The sequence below is a fragment of the Suricata suricatta genome, chromosome 8 (assembly GCF_006229205.1).
Source record: "Suricata suricatta isolate VVHF042 chromosome 8, meerkat_22Aug2017_6uvM2_HiC, whole genome shotgun sequence".
Classification (NCBI taxonomy): domain Eukaryota; kingdom Metazoa; phylum Chordata; class Mammalia; order Carnivora; family Herpestidae; genus Suricata; species Suricata suricatta.
In genome coordinates this window covers 49,324,900-49,341,659 of record NC_043707.1, presented here as the reverse complement: position 1 = coordinate 49,341,659, position 16,760 = coordinate 49,324,900, and the positions used below count along the sequence as shown (strand labels likewise).

The window sequence follows — 16,760 nt, the reverse complement described above, 5'->3', positions numbered from 1 at the left end:
GAGGGGCTGTCCGCACACTCTGCCCGCAGCCCCACTCCTCGCCACCGACCCCCTGACACCGCGCCCGGCGCTGGGGCAGCGCGTCCCAGCCCCGGGGCTCGGCGCGCCGCCGTCGGCTTCGGGAACCCGTTCCCTGCGTCCCTCTCCGGGACCCTGCGCCCCGGCTCCCGGACTCCAGGTGCCCCTGGGTCCCCGCCGCCGGCGAGCCCTATGGCCCCCCAAGGGGGTGAGGTAGGAGCAGCCTGAGTGCCCCGAGCCGGTGCTCCGTCCACGCCCCTCCGGGTCACGCGGCGGGAGTCATCGGGGAGCTATGCTGAAGCCGGTCGGTGCTGAGGAAGCTGCGCAGCTCCCCTCTCTGCGCTCCCGCGCCCCTGTCCCCGCGCTCGCGCCGGGTCCCGCGGCCCCCGACGGCTCTCGGGCTTCGGCCCGCCTCGGTCTTGCCTGCCTGCTGCTGTTGCTGCTGCTGTCGCTGCCAGCCCGCGTAGACACGTCCTGGTGGTGAGCACGGCTCTCGGGGTGGGGAGGGTGAAGCGCTGGGTCAGAGGCCGGAGGTGCCCAGAGGGAATACGCAGCTCCTGGCACCGGCTGCTCAGGAGACCAGGCTTTCGCTTCGACGGAGTTAGAGACGATCCGAGCCGGACTGTCACTTAAGTCGCGGAGTGGGGGTGGATAGGTGTGCTGCTCGCCCAGGGAGGTGGGCCCTGGGTGTTTGGAGCAAGGACGCCCGGGGGTCAAGGCTGTCTAGATTACCTTTTGCTGTGCCCCCTCTATTTCAGCTCAGCCTTAGGGGGAAAGCTATCTTCCAAGTTTCTCTCAGGGTGGATTCAAGAAACCAGTCGCCCATCTGGCGCCTTCGGTGGCCCTCCAGCAGGACCCCCTGATCGCCTGATGTCACCCCCCCCCCCCCCCCCCGGGAAGTGGAGAAAAGGGCGTTTGGCGAGGGCAGACGAGGCTCCTGCTAGTCTACCCCACCGGGTAAGGCAGTACACGCGGCAGCACCCAGCGCAAGGCAATGGAATCAAGGCAAAAACACTCCATTAACTCCCACAATTAAAACAAACAAAACACTTAGGTTTGCATACTTTAGGCGTTTGTCTTCAACTTCAGCTTTGAAGATGTCACTTCGAACCTTGATATCCCTCTCCTCTTCCTTTTTCTTCCCCAGATGTCCCTCTATCTCCCATCTCTCTTTCCCATCCAAGAACTAGAGGCTTCTGGAGTCCCCAAGTATTAAGAGACCCTTGCCTCAGATTTCTCGCAGGCCTTGGGCTCCAGACACTTCACAGGAGGCATTGCAAACCCACTGGGTGTCAGCTCCTTTCCGAATCCCCCCTGCACCGCCCCCAAGTCCTGAATGGCATTCATCCTTTCTCAGGAGAAGGCTGCTCTACCTCCTCACCGCCCTCCCCCCCACCTTCTGGGGGAGAGAGTGGGGAACTGAACTGAGAAAAGACAATCTTCTCATCTTTCTGCTTCTCGCGCTCCCCCCCCCATCAAACTGGCCTCAGACTGCACTCTTGGCCCTCCCTACCCATGCAGTGCCCCCTTCCTTTCCTTACTTTGCCCCTCCCTCTCTTAGCCTCCCCACCACAAAGAGTGGTCTCTCCTCCCCTTGCACCCTGTGGCTTTTCTCCTCTAGACTTGGAATCTTGGCTAGAAAGGGTGAGGGGTAGCTTGGGCTGCAGATTCCTATCATTTCAAGATGCGTTGCTCTCCATCCCCAGTCCCCCCACCCCCATTTTCCTGTTTCAGAAAAATCTCTTTTTTGGATCTTTTTAATCTCTGCAGTGTTGGGGAAGGTGGAGGGGGGGGCTTGTTCTGGATGGGGGAGAAGGGAGGCCCGTATCTTACATCTGGCTTGAAACATTCTTTTAGAAAAGGAAAGAGAAGAGGGGACAGAGGAGAAAAGCCTTTCAAAGTTCAGAGGGAGATCAAAGCCATCAGGGGCTCCCTTTGGCTGGGGACTTGTGTGTTCAGGGAGAGGATGGAGTGACCACTGCGCATCTTTAGCCACCCCAGATGGCAATCTGCCTTCAGGGACTCTTGATTGCTTCTTACTAGTTTGGGAGGTCGTTTTGGGGACCACTTGGTGTTTAGGTGATGAAGTGTCACTCTGATAATTTCAACATCCTGGTAGGGCCTCCTTAAGACCCAACTAGGGTGCTTCCTGGTCCCCAATTTGTCCCTTGGCTACTCCCTCTCCTTTTCCTTTCTCCCTTCTATACTCTCACCCCGCGGGTTCACATGAAATGTTCTGGGAAAACTGTGGGTACAAGAGCCAGAGAGGGGGCATGCCAGGGACACTGTGTTAGGGAGGGACTCCGCGGTCCCTGTGAAAGGTAGCAATGGAGGCAAGCTGGGGAGTGAGTGCAGAGGTTAGTTCAGTCTCCTTGCCTCACACCTGTCACAGCTCTAGGCCCCACATGCCTGCCTCAGTGGTCATCACTTCTGAGATAAAAGTGGAAAGCTGCTTTCTAAAGGCAGGTCAGGCCCCCAAAGTGATTCTCTCTCTTTCCTTTAGGAAAAACCCCAGCAAGATTGATATTCTGTCCAAACCCTGGACGAGACCCCTGTTGACTCTGTGTGTGTCCGTGTCCCACTCTGGAGCAGGTCACCACTATCACCAGCTAGCAGTCTGATGGTCCCCACAGCCCTTTCCAGTCACTCCTTCCCTCTCCTCACTTCTAACTGGAGGAGGAAACAGATGGTGTCTTCTTCATCTGTGACAAACAGAGCACAAAATAGGGGGCTCCTCGCACATGCTCCCCTGTTCCATTTTGCATTCTGCAGGAGGCTGGATGTAGGGAATCCTGTGAGCGGGACAGCGGTCATGGATTCACGGCGGGAGACGAACAGAGTTGGTATCATAATATTAGCATTATTGTCACCACCACCAACTCCCAGGCAATCAATCTTTACTCAGCGTTGGACACTATAAGTACTTTACAAGCACCATCTTCTTCAGTCCCCTAGGAATCTGGTGAGGTAGATACTATTATTATCCCCATTTCACACATGAAGAAAGTGAGGGCTGGGAGGGGAGTGGTAAGAAACTTGCCCAAGTTCGCACCAATTTTGGAGCTAGATTGCCCTATTCCCAGTTAAGCATTGTACGCCTCTCTTGTTCTCGGAATGAAAATGAGCTTGGACTTTGGAGTCAGATATCTTTGGCTCACCCTGTTCTCCTCTGACTAGTCCTAAGGGAGAGAGCTGGGGATTATCACTTAATCTCCCTGAACCTCAGTCTCTTCATCTGTAAAATGGAGATCTGTCTCGTAGGATTTTTGTTTAGAAAAACCTTTCATGAACTGTAAAGTACCATATAAATGATGTTGTATTAAGAGATTCAGGGAGGGTAAATAGTTTTTATTCCTGTGTTCAAAGCCCTGTGTGGGCTGGGCTGAATTGTGTACACTAGGGACTGCAAGAGGGGAAATGAAAAGAGCATCCCTGGCCTCATTAAAAAGACACAAATATAAAACATCTGCACATAGGCTGGCAATGTCAGCAGGAGTAAAGCTGTAATTGAAATGAAGTTTATGGCTGGCGAGGGGGAAAAGAGAGTTGGCGGTAAATCAGAGCGGTTAGGTGTTTGTTTATTCAACAAGCAGTTATTAAGTGTCTACTGTGTGTCAACCGCTGCTCTAGGTTCTGGGGGTAAGGGAGTGAACAAAACAGACCAAAATCTCAGCCTTCACAGAACAGGGTGTCTGAATCCCTGGAGATGTTGGTGAAAATGCAGATTCTGACTCAGTAGGCCTGGGGTGGGGCGCAAGACTCTGCATTTCTAACATCCCCAGATGATGCCCGTAGGGCTATTCTGGGGACCACACTTTGAGTAGCAAAAGGCTAGCAAAGGGTATGGGTCACTTTGTCAAAGGAAGGGATGTGAATTAGTCCAAAGCCGGGGAAGGGAGCATTCTGGGGCAGGAGGCTGGGAAGGAAGTGGAAACTTCTGGAAGGGAAAGCAAAACTAGAGTCAGGGGCATTGCAGGGGACCTTAAACATCTCTGTGCCCTAACCGCTGAGCTCAGTGCTTGGCACATGGGAGGCAGTTTGCAAGCATGTGTTGACTTGAGAGGGGGCTCAGGCTCAGTTGTAGGAGGCCCCCCCCCCCACTACAAGGGGCTGACCACGGGCCTGCTGGCCCATGCCCTGCTCTGCAGAACTGCACCAGTGGGGCACTTAGTGCGGCTGCTTCGTGGGGTCTGGGTGGTAGGAGAGGACCGTAATTATCTTCCTGTCTTAGGTACGGAACGTTCCCACGCTCAGTGAGGATGTAAGAAGAGGGACCAATGTGGGCTGCAGCAGAATGGACTTAAGTCAGACCACAGGAAGGACTTATTATTTCCAGAGTTTGGCCTGCCTCACTCCAGACTGTCTCATGAGGGCTGGATTCCTGGTCTCCCATTCCCATCCAACCCCCCTCTTTCCAAGCCCCAGTAAAAAAAACAAACACCCATTGCTTAGAGTAGTACTTGCTTGGGGAAGCAGTACAGTGGTGAGACAGGGATGAGCTCCAACTGCAACGGTCTCGATTCTCCAAACAATGCACTGCGGCAGTGGGTGGAACTCCGGGCTGTGCGTCAGGCGGCCTTTTCCGGCCTGGCCGGCCCGGACTGTTTATTTTGTTTGTTCCTGGAAGCTACTGCCCTGATGGACAGTGCTGCTGGGGACGCTGATTCCATGGGATTTGTCAGTGGTGGGCCGGCCCTCTCCCCGCTCCCCCGGGACAGATGGGCCCCATCAGCCCTGCTGAGCTCCAAAAGAGGCAAGCATCAGCCCTCCTTGTGTCCATCTGACTTGGTGTCACCAGCGGTGATCTAGTTTGCGGGTGAGGGCCAGGAGCAAGTATGTGGGCGGGGGTGGGGGGTGGGGGGGACCTAGAGCCCAGGGCAGCCCAGCTTTTTCTCTCTCCCCACTGGCTGCCTTCTGTTCTCCTCACCCACTTCTAGGCCCATTTTGGGATCTTTCCCAAACCACAGGCTCATTCACAGCCCAAACCAAATCTTTTCAGCCTGTAGCAGCAGTTGCCCCCTTGGCCCCCACCTGTTCAGAGAAAGGGAGAGAGGTATCCATCTGATGTGTTAGTATAGGAGAAGAGAGACTCCCCAGAGGGCCAAGGAAGGTGCTAGGTGTTGGAGAGACAGCGAGGGAGTGTCAAGTGGATGAATGGTCAGACCTCATGGAGAGAAGAGAGGTGATGCCCTCTTGTCTTCTCTGAGATGTTCTTCCTGAGAGTGACTCTAGCAACCCACCTAACATTTAGGAGCCCACCCCAACTGATCTTAAAATTGTTTGAATTGGGCAGAGTGGGGACTGGAATATGGAGAGTGTCACCCCGCTGGCTTTATCTTGGCTTTGGCTTCCTGCTGCTAACAGCCCTCTGCTCATGCAGGTTCCTCCAGGACATTGTGCCTCAAAGACTCATTAGTTAGGAAAGGCTGTGGGGCCTGGAAATAAAGGGTGTAGGGAGGAGATATGGGTGTGGGGTCTTCCTCCCCAAGATCCGAGGTTTGGGAGTGAGGAATTTTAGCTCCATGGGTCTGACAAGAGCTGTAAACATGACTCAAGACTGCCCACGACGTCCCTTCCCACTGGTCCCTCCCTGTCTCCATCCTTCCTTCCCCAAACTATGTCCTCATGGACCAGCCATGAAGGACGTGCCTCTTACGTGTGGGTGTAAGAGTGTTGTCTCAGACTCTTGTTTTGTTAGTTTATTTTTCTCTGAGGCTCTTAATGTTTATTAAATAAATAGACAATGGGTTTGTGTGACATGCCCATGGCTTCTATGTATGTGACACATGCCTGGCCCGTGTTCTGGGACTGTGTGTCACTTGGGCCTTTGGCTGGGGAGCGGGTGATGGTGAGAGACCACTCAATTGCTCTCTGCAACTGCATAACCATTTCTCCAGAGCTTGTGGGGAAAGCTGTACCCATTGGCCTCGGTGAATGTGGGCTGGAGGAGGGGAAGAAACCTCTTCAAGTTCTGAATGCCAAACCTCTCCCCTCCTTCTCCCCCTCCTGAGGCAGGAAAGGGGCCAGGGTGCTCTGACAGGGCCGTCTCCACCTTGCAGGTACATCGGGGCGCTGGGGGCCCGAGTGATCTGTGACAATATCCCTGGTCTGGTGAGCCGGCAGCGGCAGCTGTGCCAGCGTTACCCAGACATCATGCGCTCGGTGGGCGAGGGGGCCCGAGAATGGATCCGAGAGTGTCAGCACCAGTTCCGCCACCACCGCTGGAACTGCACCACGCTGGACCGGGACCACACCGTCTTTGGCCGGGTCATGCTCAGAAGTAGGGGCCTCTCTACCCTGCTCCAACTGCTTCCCTTTCTGTGCCTGGGGTGGTGAGTGGGCAGGGTAGGCACTGTCCTCCTCCCCTCTCCCGCACACTGCCTCATAATCAGACAGACAGTTGAGGGCAGAGCCCAGGATACAGTTGGGAACAGACCCTCAGGATCTGAGATACGTAGGCAGGGACCCCTCTAAACTCCAGTGTTCTGGGACAATGCACAAAGGTAGTGTTCCCTACCGCCTCCATGTCTCTGTCTTCCCTCCCCCTTTCCTGCCCAAGCCCAGCATGAGCCTTTCCATGTGCTGTAAGGACTACGAAGTCTGCTCCTTACTCACTGCCACCGTCACTACCCTCAGCCCAACACTCCCAACATTACAGTAATGGCAGCAAGGGATAAACAGAAAGGTGATATGTAAATATTTAGAGAGTTGGTGGCTTGGCCCAGGCTTAGCAAAAAAGCTAAGCAGAAGTTAGACAATAAACTAGGAGAAAGGGAAGGGTAGGAATCAGGAGGTGTCTGGGGGACAGGGGTGATGAGTCATCAGTCCCTGAGAGCAGGGTAAGAAGGAAGCAGGCGGGGGGGGGGGGGGGGGGGGGGGGGGGGGGGGGGGGGGGGGGGGGGGGGGGGGGGGCGTGGAGTAGCAGGTCTCCGCAAACAGACTGACCCCTGGGCTGGGGTCTCCATTGTAGGGGAACTGTCCAGCAGAGCAAGCCTGAAAAGGCCTGGAATGTGGACTGAGGCAGGCTTAGCTGAGCCAGGATTGGCGCTTGGTGGGAGGGGATGACTCACTGTGAAACTTTTCAATGGATGGGTCCAGGGAGATTGGAAGGAAGCGAGAATACGGGTCAGCCCAAGAGGCCAGATGTACAAAGAAGCGGATAGAGAGTACTGAGGGCCGAGGGAAAGAGGTTGGGTACTCTGGGGAATGCCTTTGGAAGGGAAGGCCACCTTGAATAAAACAAGTGCAGGAGTTGCTCTGGGAAAGACAAGAAGAGAGGCGGTTTCAGAGTCAGGGGGTTGTGTGGGCTGAAGAGGGGGACAGACGTGGGCCTCTTTGCTGCAGCGTACTTCTACCTTTCTCTCTCCAGGTAGCCGGGAGGCAGCATTTGTATATGCCATCTCATCCGCAGGGGTGGTCCATGCTATCACTCGTGCCTGCAGCCAGGGCGAACTGAGTGTGTGCAGCTGTGACCCCTACACCCGTGGCCGACACCATGACCAACGTGGGGATTTCGACTGGGGTGGCTGCAGTGACAACATCCATTATGGCGTTCGCTTCGCCAAGGCCTTTGTGGATGCCAAGGAAAAGAGGCTTAAGGATGCCCGGGCCCTCATGAACTTACATAACAACCGCTGTGGTCGCACGGTCAGTACTCATGTCTATGCATGTATGTCCCTATCTGCTGGGGGTGATCAGTACATGTGATCATGGAGTGAATGTGAAGGTGGACATGCTAAAGGCTCCTGAATCACTTCCAGAGGCCCCAACCCCCACAGAATAGGAGTAGTGAATGCAAGGGAGCTTGGGAATGCCTAGATTCAACCAGGCACATAAAGTATCTTCAAGGAGGTGGAAAGTAGGGAAAGGTAGAGAAAAGAAGGGAAATAACTTTTTAAAAGGGAAGGGACCACCTCTGTAAAGACTGAGGAGAACAAGAGCTTGTTCTGGGCAGTTGACTGGTTTCTGAGCACCACCAATGTGCCTAGTACTGTGCTGGGAAATGACATGTTAGAGAAGGAGAAGGCATGGCACCTTAAACTCTAAAACCACATGAAGCTAGGGCATGCGACAGCGCACTGTAATCCTGAACAAGGTCCTGTGGCTCTAAGTTTGAACGGCCTATCGTGGAAAGAAAGCCCTGGCAGTCCAGGAAGGATTCATGGAGGAAGAGGTTCTTGAGTGGGTGGGTTCTGATGGGGAGAAAACCCACCATCCAGCCTAGGCCAAATGTCAGAGCACTCATGCTTGTAGCCCCAGGGATGACTGGAAAGCGTCCTGACCGGCCGCCTCCCTCACCTCCCAGGCTGTGCGGCGGTTTCTGAAGCTCGAGTGTAAGTGCCATGGGGTCAGTGGCTCCTGTACTCTGCGCACCTGCTGGCGTGCACTCTCAGACTTCCGGCGCACGGGCGATTACCTGCGGCGGCGCTACGATGGGGCTGTGCAGGTGACAGCGACCCAGGATGGCGCCAACTTCACAGCAGCCCGCCAAGGCTATCGCCGTGCCACCCGGACTGACCTTGTCTACTTTGACAACTCCCCAGACTACTGTGTCTTAGACAAGGCTGCAGGTGAGTAAGGAAAGCAGGTAGGGACATGGAGGCCCAGTTCTTGGTGCAGGCACCTCTGGTCAGTCACAGTCTGTTCAGCCACAGGAGTTAGGAAAGTGGTACTATGGGAGGTATCAGTCTCCTTGTGACATGACCGTCTTATAATAAGATTGATGACGCGGGCACCTGGGTGGTTCAGTTGAGCATCCAACTTCGGCTCAGGTCATGATCTCACAGTTCACGGTTTTGAGCCCCGAATCGGGCTCTGTGCTGACAGCTCAGAACCTGGAGTCTGCTTCAGGTTCTGTGTCTTCCTCTCTCTCTCTGCCCCTCCCCTGCTTGTACTCTGTCTCTCCAAAATAAATAAACGTTAAAAAACATAAAAAAGGATGATGACAAATGCCTCAGGCCACCACTCCCAGCGCTTCCCAACTAGAGGAGAGGTCATCTCTCACTCTTTTATATCCCCAGCATCTGGGGCACAATAGGTATCATTTAGGGATTGTTTAAATGACTCACACCTTTTCAATACCAAGCGATGTGTGGGCCACACAGAAGCATGAGGTGGAGGAACCCTAAGTCTCTGGCTCTTGATGATCTAGTTAAAGAAATGAGATGTAATTGGTGGACTAATGCAATTGCAGAAGACACATGGCTGGAGAAGTCAAGAAAAGCTTTTTGGGAAATGTGGGATTTAAGCTGTTTCTCAAAGTGTAGGGGTCACCTGGACAATGTAGAGAGTAGGGCAGGCCGATAAGCAGAGTGCTGATGGGAAAGTACACGATTATTCTAGGCACCGAGAGCTATGGAGAATCTGACTGAATGAAGGTTTGGGATGGAGAGATTAGAGGTAGAAAGACAGGTGAGGATCAGACCATGAGTGGCCCTGGAAGACTGTATCCAGTGTGCTGCCAATGAAGATTCTATAGTGGCGTCGGGGAAGCAAGGAAAGAGATCCCAGTAGGACTAAGCACTAGCAGAAAGCAGCAACTTGTTTTTCCATCTGGTCCAGATATCTGCGGTGGAATCCTTGGGGATGCTGGAAGGTGATACGCTATTGCCCCCAAAGAGCAGAAGTTACCATGTTGGCTCGTATTTCAGGTTCAGGCGGCTTAGACGAGGAACAACCTGCAGTCCAAAAGAGCTGCTCCTCCCCGGGCTACTGTCATGGGCTCGCAGGCTCTTCTCTGCACACTCAGCCCTCGGGACTTGGGTGAGATGGAGCCAGCGACCACAGCTGTCTTTGGTTCTGTTTGTTTTCTGCCATCACTGTCATTCCTGGAGAGTCAAGTGGCTCAGAGCAAATCTGGGCACAGATGCAGGGTGGGGCTCCACCCAAGTAACACAGAAAGTAGTTTGTGCCCTTTGGACGGTGCCGGGAGAAAAGGAGTTAAAAGAGCCCCTCTGATTCTCTCAGTGATTTCCTGCCAATAGGTATGTTTTCTTCCCAGGTGATAAAATTCAGAGGACTACTCTCTGAATGTCTTGAAATAATTCCATAGCAGCCGAGGGGTAAGCCTATGCTGCCACACCTAAAATGCACCTTTGGGGAAGGATCTTTGGAGTTAGAAGGAGGATGAGTTATAGATGTGTTGGTTTTTCTCAGAGGCATAAAATTAAGTCTCATAAAAACCAAAGTGGGGCCTGGAATTCAAAGGATGCAAATCACCCCAGAAGGGGCTATGGAGCCACAAATTTCAGCCAAAGCAGTCCTGTCCAGTGGAACTCTCTGTGATGAGAGAAATGTTCTACATCTGTGTTTTCCAATACGGTAGCCACTTAGCCACGTGGGATTACTGAGTATTTGAAATATAGGTATTGTGATTGAGAAATTAAGTTTTAAATTTTAGTTAATTTTAGTTAACTTAGAACCAAATGACCACATGCAGCTGGTGGCTAGAACAATGGACAGCTCAGCTCTAGAGCATAGCAGAGGCTTTTGGTGCATAAGAGAAGAACTTAAGATCCAGCCCTTGAAGTTAGAGGAGAGTAACAGAGATGAGAGAACTAGTTAGCCCACTGCAAGAGTGGCCTCTAATACTTTGGATTGCATACTCTTATCATTAAAAAGTTCTTTGAGCATGTACCTCTAATATATGGATATTTACTTATAAAAGGTATTTATGATCCACTGTATTAATATGTACTTTATAAAACATACAAAGTAGAGATTTTAAATTTGTGAGATTAAAAAAACAAATATAGAAGTTCTAAGTTCTAGGATTTAAAAAAATTTTTTAATGTTTATTTTTGAGAGAGAGAGAGAGAGATAGAGCATGAATGGGGGAGGGGCAGAGAGAGAGGGAGACACAGAATCCAAAGCAGGCTCCAGGCTCTGAGCTGTCAGCACAGAGCCCAATGCAGGGCCTGAACCCACGATCCATGAGATCATGACTTGAGCCGAAGTCAGTTGCTTAACCAACTGAGCCACCCAGGCACCCCTAGCATTTTCTTTTCATATCACAGCAGGATGCACAGACTACTGCAAGAGAATCAGTCAACCTATTCCCTTCCTCAACCCCCAGGTCCATCCCTGTCCTATCTCTGGGAAAGGGTTAGAACAGACAGATACTTTCTAGGGCTCACCCCATCCAAAATTTTGTGGTTTTATATCTGTTGGCATGATCTCTTTTGCTAGAATTGGTCAGAATGAAGTCCTAAGCACCCTCTATGCAGGGAGATAATATCATTCCTACCCTTCAAGAGCTCTTACTGTGAGGGGTAAGCAAGGGGTATTCGGTAGGAATCGCATAGGGATATGCCTCTGGGCAGTCACACTGACCAGTTCACTTTTTCAGTTGAATAGAGATTATAGATATAACAATCCACTGAGTTAGATGCTATTATTATGCCTGTTTTCATATGAGAAGGTTAAAGCCCAGGGAGGTTAACTTACCTAGCTAAGATGTGGGAGGCCTGGAACTGAAACGTGGATGATGTGACAGGAAAGCCTATGCTTCTAATGGCTATCCTATACTCCTTCCCTGTATGGTACAACTCAATAAAATGTAAACTAAGGACCAAAATACTAACAAATGTTAGCTGGATCAGAGTTGTGGCAAGACTTCTGGGAAAAGATAAATTGCAGGCTAAGTTGTTTTTTTTGGTTTTTTTTAACTGTTTAGTATGAAAAACTTCTAACATAGGAAGCCCTTACCCAGCTTTAACAGTCAGGAGCATTTTAAGGCTAGGTTTTGAAGGAGACACGGAGAAGTGTATTGGCAGAGACGGCATAGTAGGTGAAGTCAATGGTCTTTGGGGAGCCTTGATGGTGGGAAGAAGCCAGGGTGGTGCAGAGGGAAGTAAGGAGATGGTCATTTTGGCTAGTTGGGCATATTTTCAGGAAAAGGGATTCTTTATGGTTTCCTCATGAGGATGTGGGTAAGGGAACCCAGAGCAGCTGAAGTAAGAGGTAACTTGGTTCTCACTCTCTCTCTTCCCCAACCCAGGTTCCCTAGGCACTGCGGGCCGTGTCTGTAGCAAGACATCCAAAGGGACGGATGGTTGCGAAATCATGTGCTGTGGCAGAGGGTACGACACAACTCGAGTCACCCGTGTCACCCAGTGTGAGTGCAAATTCCACTGGTGCTGTGCGGTGCGGTGCAAGGAGTGCAGAAACACTGTGGACGTCCACACTTGCAAGGCCCCCAAGAAGGCAGAGTGGCTGGACCAGACCTGAACGTAGATATACCTCACTCATCCCTCTACTTCGAACCTCCTGGCTCAAAAGCACAAGATCTTTGCATGCACACCTTCCTCTACCCTCAACTCTGGGCTGCTACAGTTTCTATTTAAGGACTTGGAGAGTAATCTAGAAGGACTCTGGTGTCCTGACTGGTTCCTTAGCCCTGGGAAGGAGTTGACAGGGGATGTAAGAGACTCAACAGCTTCCTGACTGCCCCCTCTGGAGGTTGGAAGGGAGAGGGGAAGAGGTAGGAGTCTTCAGAGTGATATAAGTTGCACTAAAGCACATGGTCAAGGTTCATTTCTCCTTTCCTTTGCACTGGCTTCCTGACACTTTTTGTGTGTGCAAGAGGAAGGGTACCTAGAGAGAGCTTCTTCGTGTTCCTACCTGACTAAGGGTAGACAGGACAGGGATGAAACCACATCTCTTCCCTGGGTCAGCTTGAGCAGACTGCCTGGTACCCCAAAAGACACACTCAGGCTACAACCTTCTTCCATTATCAAGAGCCTGGGATTGCTAGATAAGAGTTAGCCTTAGTGGACACGGTTCCATTCACATGCTCATAGGTTTATAAACTGCTGTATTTTGTAGGGGGAAAAATTATATAACTATACAAACATACATTCTCTTCCAATCTCCCTCTTCTTTTCGACCTATATCAGACAGCACTGCCTCTTGCTCACTTGCTGCCTGTTCAAACCAAGCGGCATGTAGTGGTAGTGGTTCTTATGCCTAACAGATCACTAGAATACCCTGGAACACTCCTGAGAAAGAGTAAGTTAGTAAGCCTGCCTAGGCCTTGGAATTTTATTTTATTTTATTTTATTTTAAGTTTTATCCATTCTTCTGGAGGTCAGCTAGGTTTGGGAAACAGTAAAAGATATGTGACTCATGGAGGGTGGAAGAGGGTAGCAGGCCCGATCTCAAGTGCCCCACATGAGGCATCAGTGTACCAGTCAGGTAGGGATCTCTGGCTTTGGCAGTTTTTAGAAGAGAATCCTAGACTTAGAAGCTGTGCATGGAAGCCAGCGGCCAGTCAGCAAAAGACAGCTGGGGGCTTTGGCGCCAAAGCAGTCATCAGCCTAGAACACAGCCTTTCCTCATTTATTGAACAAATTTGTATTTAGTGGCTAACTTCTGGGGATTATTACTGTTCACTCCATCTCTGGCTTAAACAGGGGAGTTCCTTCTATGTTACTACCTGCTGCCTAACTAAGCTTGCAGTAGCAGAGTCTCCAGAGATAGCAGGCTTAGTGAGCTACAGGCTAGCACACGGAGTCCCAGAAACTGTGATGTCCCATTTTTCTGTGACTTGGACAACGGGAGAACACCATGGTACAGACATTTGCAGTAATGACAGACCTGGGTGGAAATCATAGCTGTGCCATTTACTGTTTTTGATATTTTAAGCAAGATACCCAATTTCTCCGAGCCTCTATCGTCTCATCTGTAAACGAGGTTATAAGCTTGTCTCAGATACGGAGTTTTAATGATGCCCCCAATTCCAGCCAACAGACGCTCTTACCAAAGTTCCTAACTGGTCTAGCCCATCATGACTTCTCTTGGAACCTCCCATTTAGAATTGTGAAGTATTGACAGCAGGCTGTTGATTAAAGGGCCTACACAAGGAATTGTGAACACAGGCGCCCCCCCACCCCCAAGTTCCTCTCCAACATCCCTTGGGGTCCTCACAGGTTTGTGGAGCAGCTTCACTCCGCACAGGCAGCAGAAGGATAGGGGAGCCAGAGCTCTGGGCCAAGGGGGGAGATTTATTTGGATGATAGGACTAATATTTGTGTAACCTGCTGAGACCTGTGTGGGAGAGTTTAGGGTGGTTTTTCTTTTGGTGAGGGGTTTGCTCTGATTTCACATCCATTAACACAAAACATGAGCTAGTCAGGGCCCTTGTGGTCTGCGGTGAGGGGATTCCTGTGGAGAAATGGGACTGAGTGAGTCAGGCCAGGGGAATGTCTTCCTTGCAGAGTGGAGTCAACTGGATAACTGATGAGCCAATGGCGGGATTAGGGAGGGGGAAACAGGAGGGAAAGAGAAGAGCTTCTGACATCTTGAGCTGGGATTAGGAGGAGCAAAGCCTTAGTGTAGTGGGAAGGTAAGGGGGTCAAAGTCAGTCTGAATCAAGAATACAGCTGAAGGAATTTACATCAGGGTCTTTGGGTAGAGCCTCAGGTCCCAGTGAGTCCCTGCTCTCCCAAGAATACCCAGTTTACCACCTAAATGATAGCTAGGCCCTGCTAGGACTGCAGCCCAAGTTCAGTCTGCCTGTGCTCTGTCACCTATTCCTTTCCAGTCCCTGCCCCATGGAAGCAAGTGAGCCTCCTCTGGCATCTCCTACTGCTCTGTGCTTCCCTTGGGCTCCAAATTCTAATTCATAAAGACCCAAGTTTTGTTATTTCCTATAAATGGTTAAGAGAAAAGCAAGCTGTCCAGAGAGTGAGAGGTTTGAACAGTGGGGTGGATAGCGAGAGAAGAGAGGTTCATGTGAGCCCCACTACAGAGGCAGTGTGGTCCCAAGGAGGAATGATGGCCAAGCAATTAATTTTTCCTCGTATTTCTTAGCTTGTCTCTGCACTGTGACTGGCTTTGGACAACTGGTGTCCATTCTGCAATAAAACAAACAGAAACTAATTTATTTGGAACAAGCAGCAAAAGGAGAACTTTATTTGGCGCAGTCAGGGCTCTATTTAGTCCTGCTGTCACCCACTCACAGCGCCCAACCCCCTCTCCTGACCCTCTTCTGGTCAGGAGAGCTCTGTGCCTCCAGCCGAGGCCTCTTAGCCCCTCTCTGACACTCCTTCCTGTCGGTCCTCATTTCTAACTTTTAACATTTAGGTAGAATGTATTGCAGAAAGTGCTATTTGGGTACACAGTTAACTTCAAAGACACAACTTCTATGCTTTAAAGATCTTAGACTGTTCTAGAGAAGGCAGGTGACTGAAGTACTTCAGCTGCACAGCCTTGGCCAGTTTCTCTGATGTAGAAGTGAGAATGCCAGCATTAATCTGGTCCTGCGGATAAGAGCCAACTGCTATTATTGCTAGCCTTGAATAATAGCGCTTGCCCTTATGCTTTCTTAGAATGATGCTGGAAAAATGAAATCAGGGACTTCAGATTATTTTTTAAAAAATTAAACACTGCCTGGCCCTGAACGTCTGTCTGCAGAAAGTCTTGTAGATCTGACTCCTGACCACTTTCCGCCTCATTTCTCTTCCTCCCCGTTGCAGAAAGTAATCTCTTCTTTTTCTCACCTCCCTTAGCAAGAACACCAACCACTGAGTGTTCTGCCAGATTCTCAGACCCACTCAGGTCATTGGTTTCTACACAGCTTAATATAAGAGAGATAATGGGGATTTTTCCCCCCTCAGCCCAAGGTTTCTAAACACCCTCAGTGGTCATAGGGCAGGAGCCCAAGGGAGGACGCCAGGGAGAGGATGTTTCTCATCCCTGGGAGGCCGTCAGCCTAGCTCCTGCAGCCAAATTACAGCACCAGAGAATAATGTGATGCATTCCTGGGCAGGTCGGTGGGACCCTGGGCGCCTGGGCCTTGTGGAGAGAGGTGCCAGACACAGAGCTCTCCGTAAGCAATCCTGCAGAGCCGCCCCCTGGGTGCAGAAATGAAATACGGGAGAGCTTCACATTACACGGAGACCTGTAGCTCACACCTGGTTATTGATGGCCTTGGTTGAGGCCTCTGCCCCCTCCCTCCACTTGGGAACTGCCTGCTACTACGGGGGTTGGGCACCTTTGAAGCAATGTTGGAAAACAAGAAAGAGATGCTTCCTTCCCACTCTGCTCTCCCTGCGAGCCTGCGCGCAACCATGAGGACACAGGCGCACACGTGGACACACACCAGGCTTCTCTCGGGCTGCAGCAGAGTCCCAGTGTCCCCGTCCCTAACCATCAAGCAAGCAACTGGATTTCAATCACGTCCTTCAAAATTTCTGCCATTGTCAGGGGTTTGGCCATAACCAAGGAACATTAAACATTTCTGTTCTCAATACACAAGCCGCAGTGTGGTTTGGGGACTCACACTCCCCTGGGAGGTGGCAGGGAAAGGATGCAGAGAGGGCATGGAGAGGGGACATACTACTGCCCGGTCCGAATGGCTAAGACCACGCCGGAGGTAGAGCAATTTGCGCCCGGGGCGCACCGGGTATACTCCCCAAGCCTGTGGCCCACACAGCCTGTCATTTTTAACATCTTTTAAGCTAGAAAAGAGGATGGCTTTGGGTTCCAGGGATAATCTCCACAAGAGAGAGGCACTGGAGAGGAGCAAGCGGTGGCTTCACTAGGATAAACATGTCACAGTTGCTGCACTGAGCTGAGCCTTCCCAGAAGCTGTTATTCTCCTTGGGTGACTGCTGGGTTTCAGGTAATAGTCAGTGGGGTGTCAGTAATATGCCTGCCCCTGACCCCAGAGGTCAAAGGGATAGAAGTGAGGGAGAGTTTACAAGTACATTTTTCCACTTCCCATTCATGGTTTAAATTAT

At 51.2% G+C, this 16,760-nt stretch overlaps 1 protein-coding gene across 1 annotated transcript; it reads left to right on the top strand.

Moving 5' to 3' along the window:
- The first annotated feature begins 43 nt into the window (after window positions 1–43).
- WNT2B (Wnt family member 2B) lies at window positions 44–16,272 on the top strand. Its single transcript, XM_029949624.1, has 5 exons — window positions 44–498; window positions 6,078–6,298; window positions 7,388–7,665; window positions 8,324–8,588; window positions 12,017–16,272. The coding sequence occupies exons 1-5, from the start codon at window positions 311–313 to the stop codon at window positions 12,244–12,246; spliced, it is 1,182 nt and encodes a 393-aa protein (XP_029805484.1). The 5' UTR covers window positions 44–310; the 3' UTR covers window positions 12,247–16,272.
- Window positions 16,273–16,760: the final 488 nt, after the last annotated feature.

Coding starts and splice junctions, on each gene's coding strand:
- WNT2B (XM_029949624.1), top strand. CDS start 311: ATGCTGAAGCCGGTCGGTGCTGAGGAAGCTGCGCAGCTCCCCTCTCTG. Junction 6,299..7,387: donor TGGCCGGGTCATGCTCAGAA/GTAGGGGCCTCT, acceptor TTCTCTCTCCAG/GTAGCCGGGAGGCAGCATTT. Junction 8,589..12,016: donor TGTCTTAGACAAGGCTGCAG/GTGAGTAAGGAA, acceptor TCCCCAACCCAG/GTTCCCTAGGCACTGCGGGC.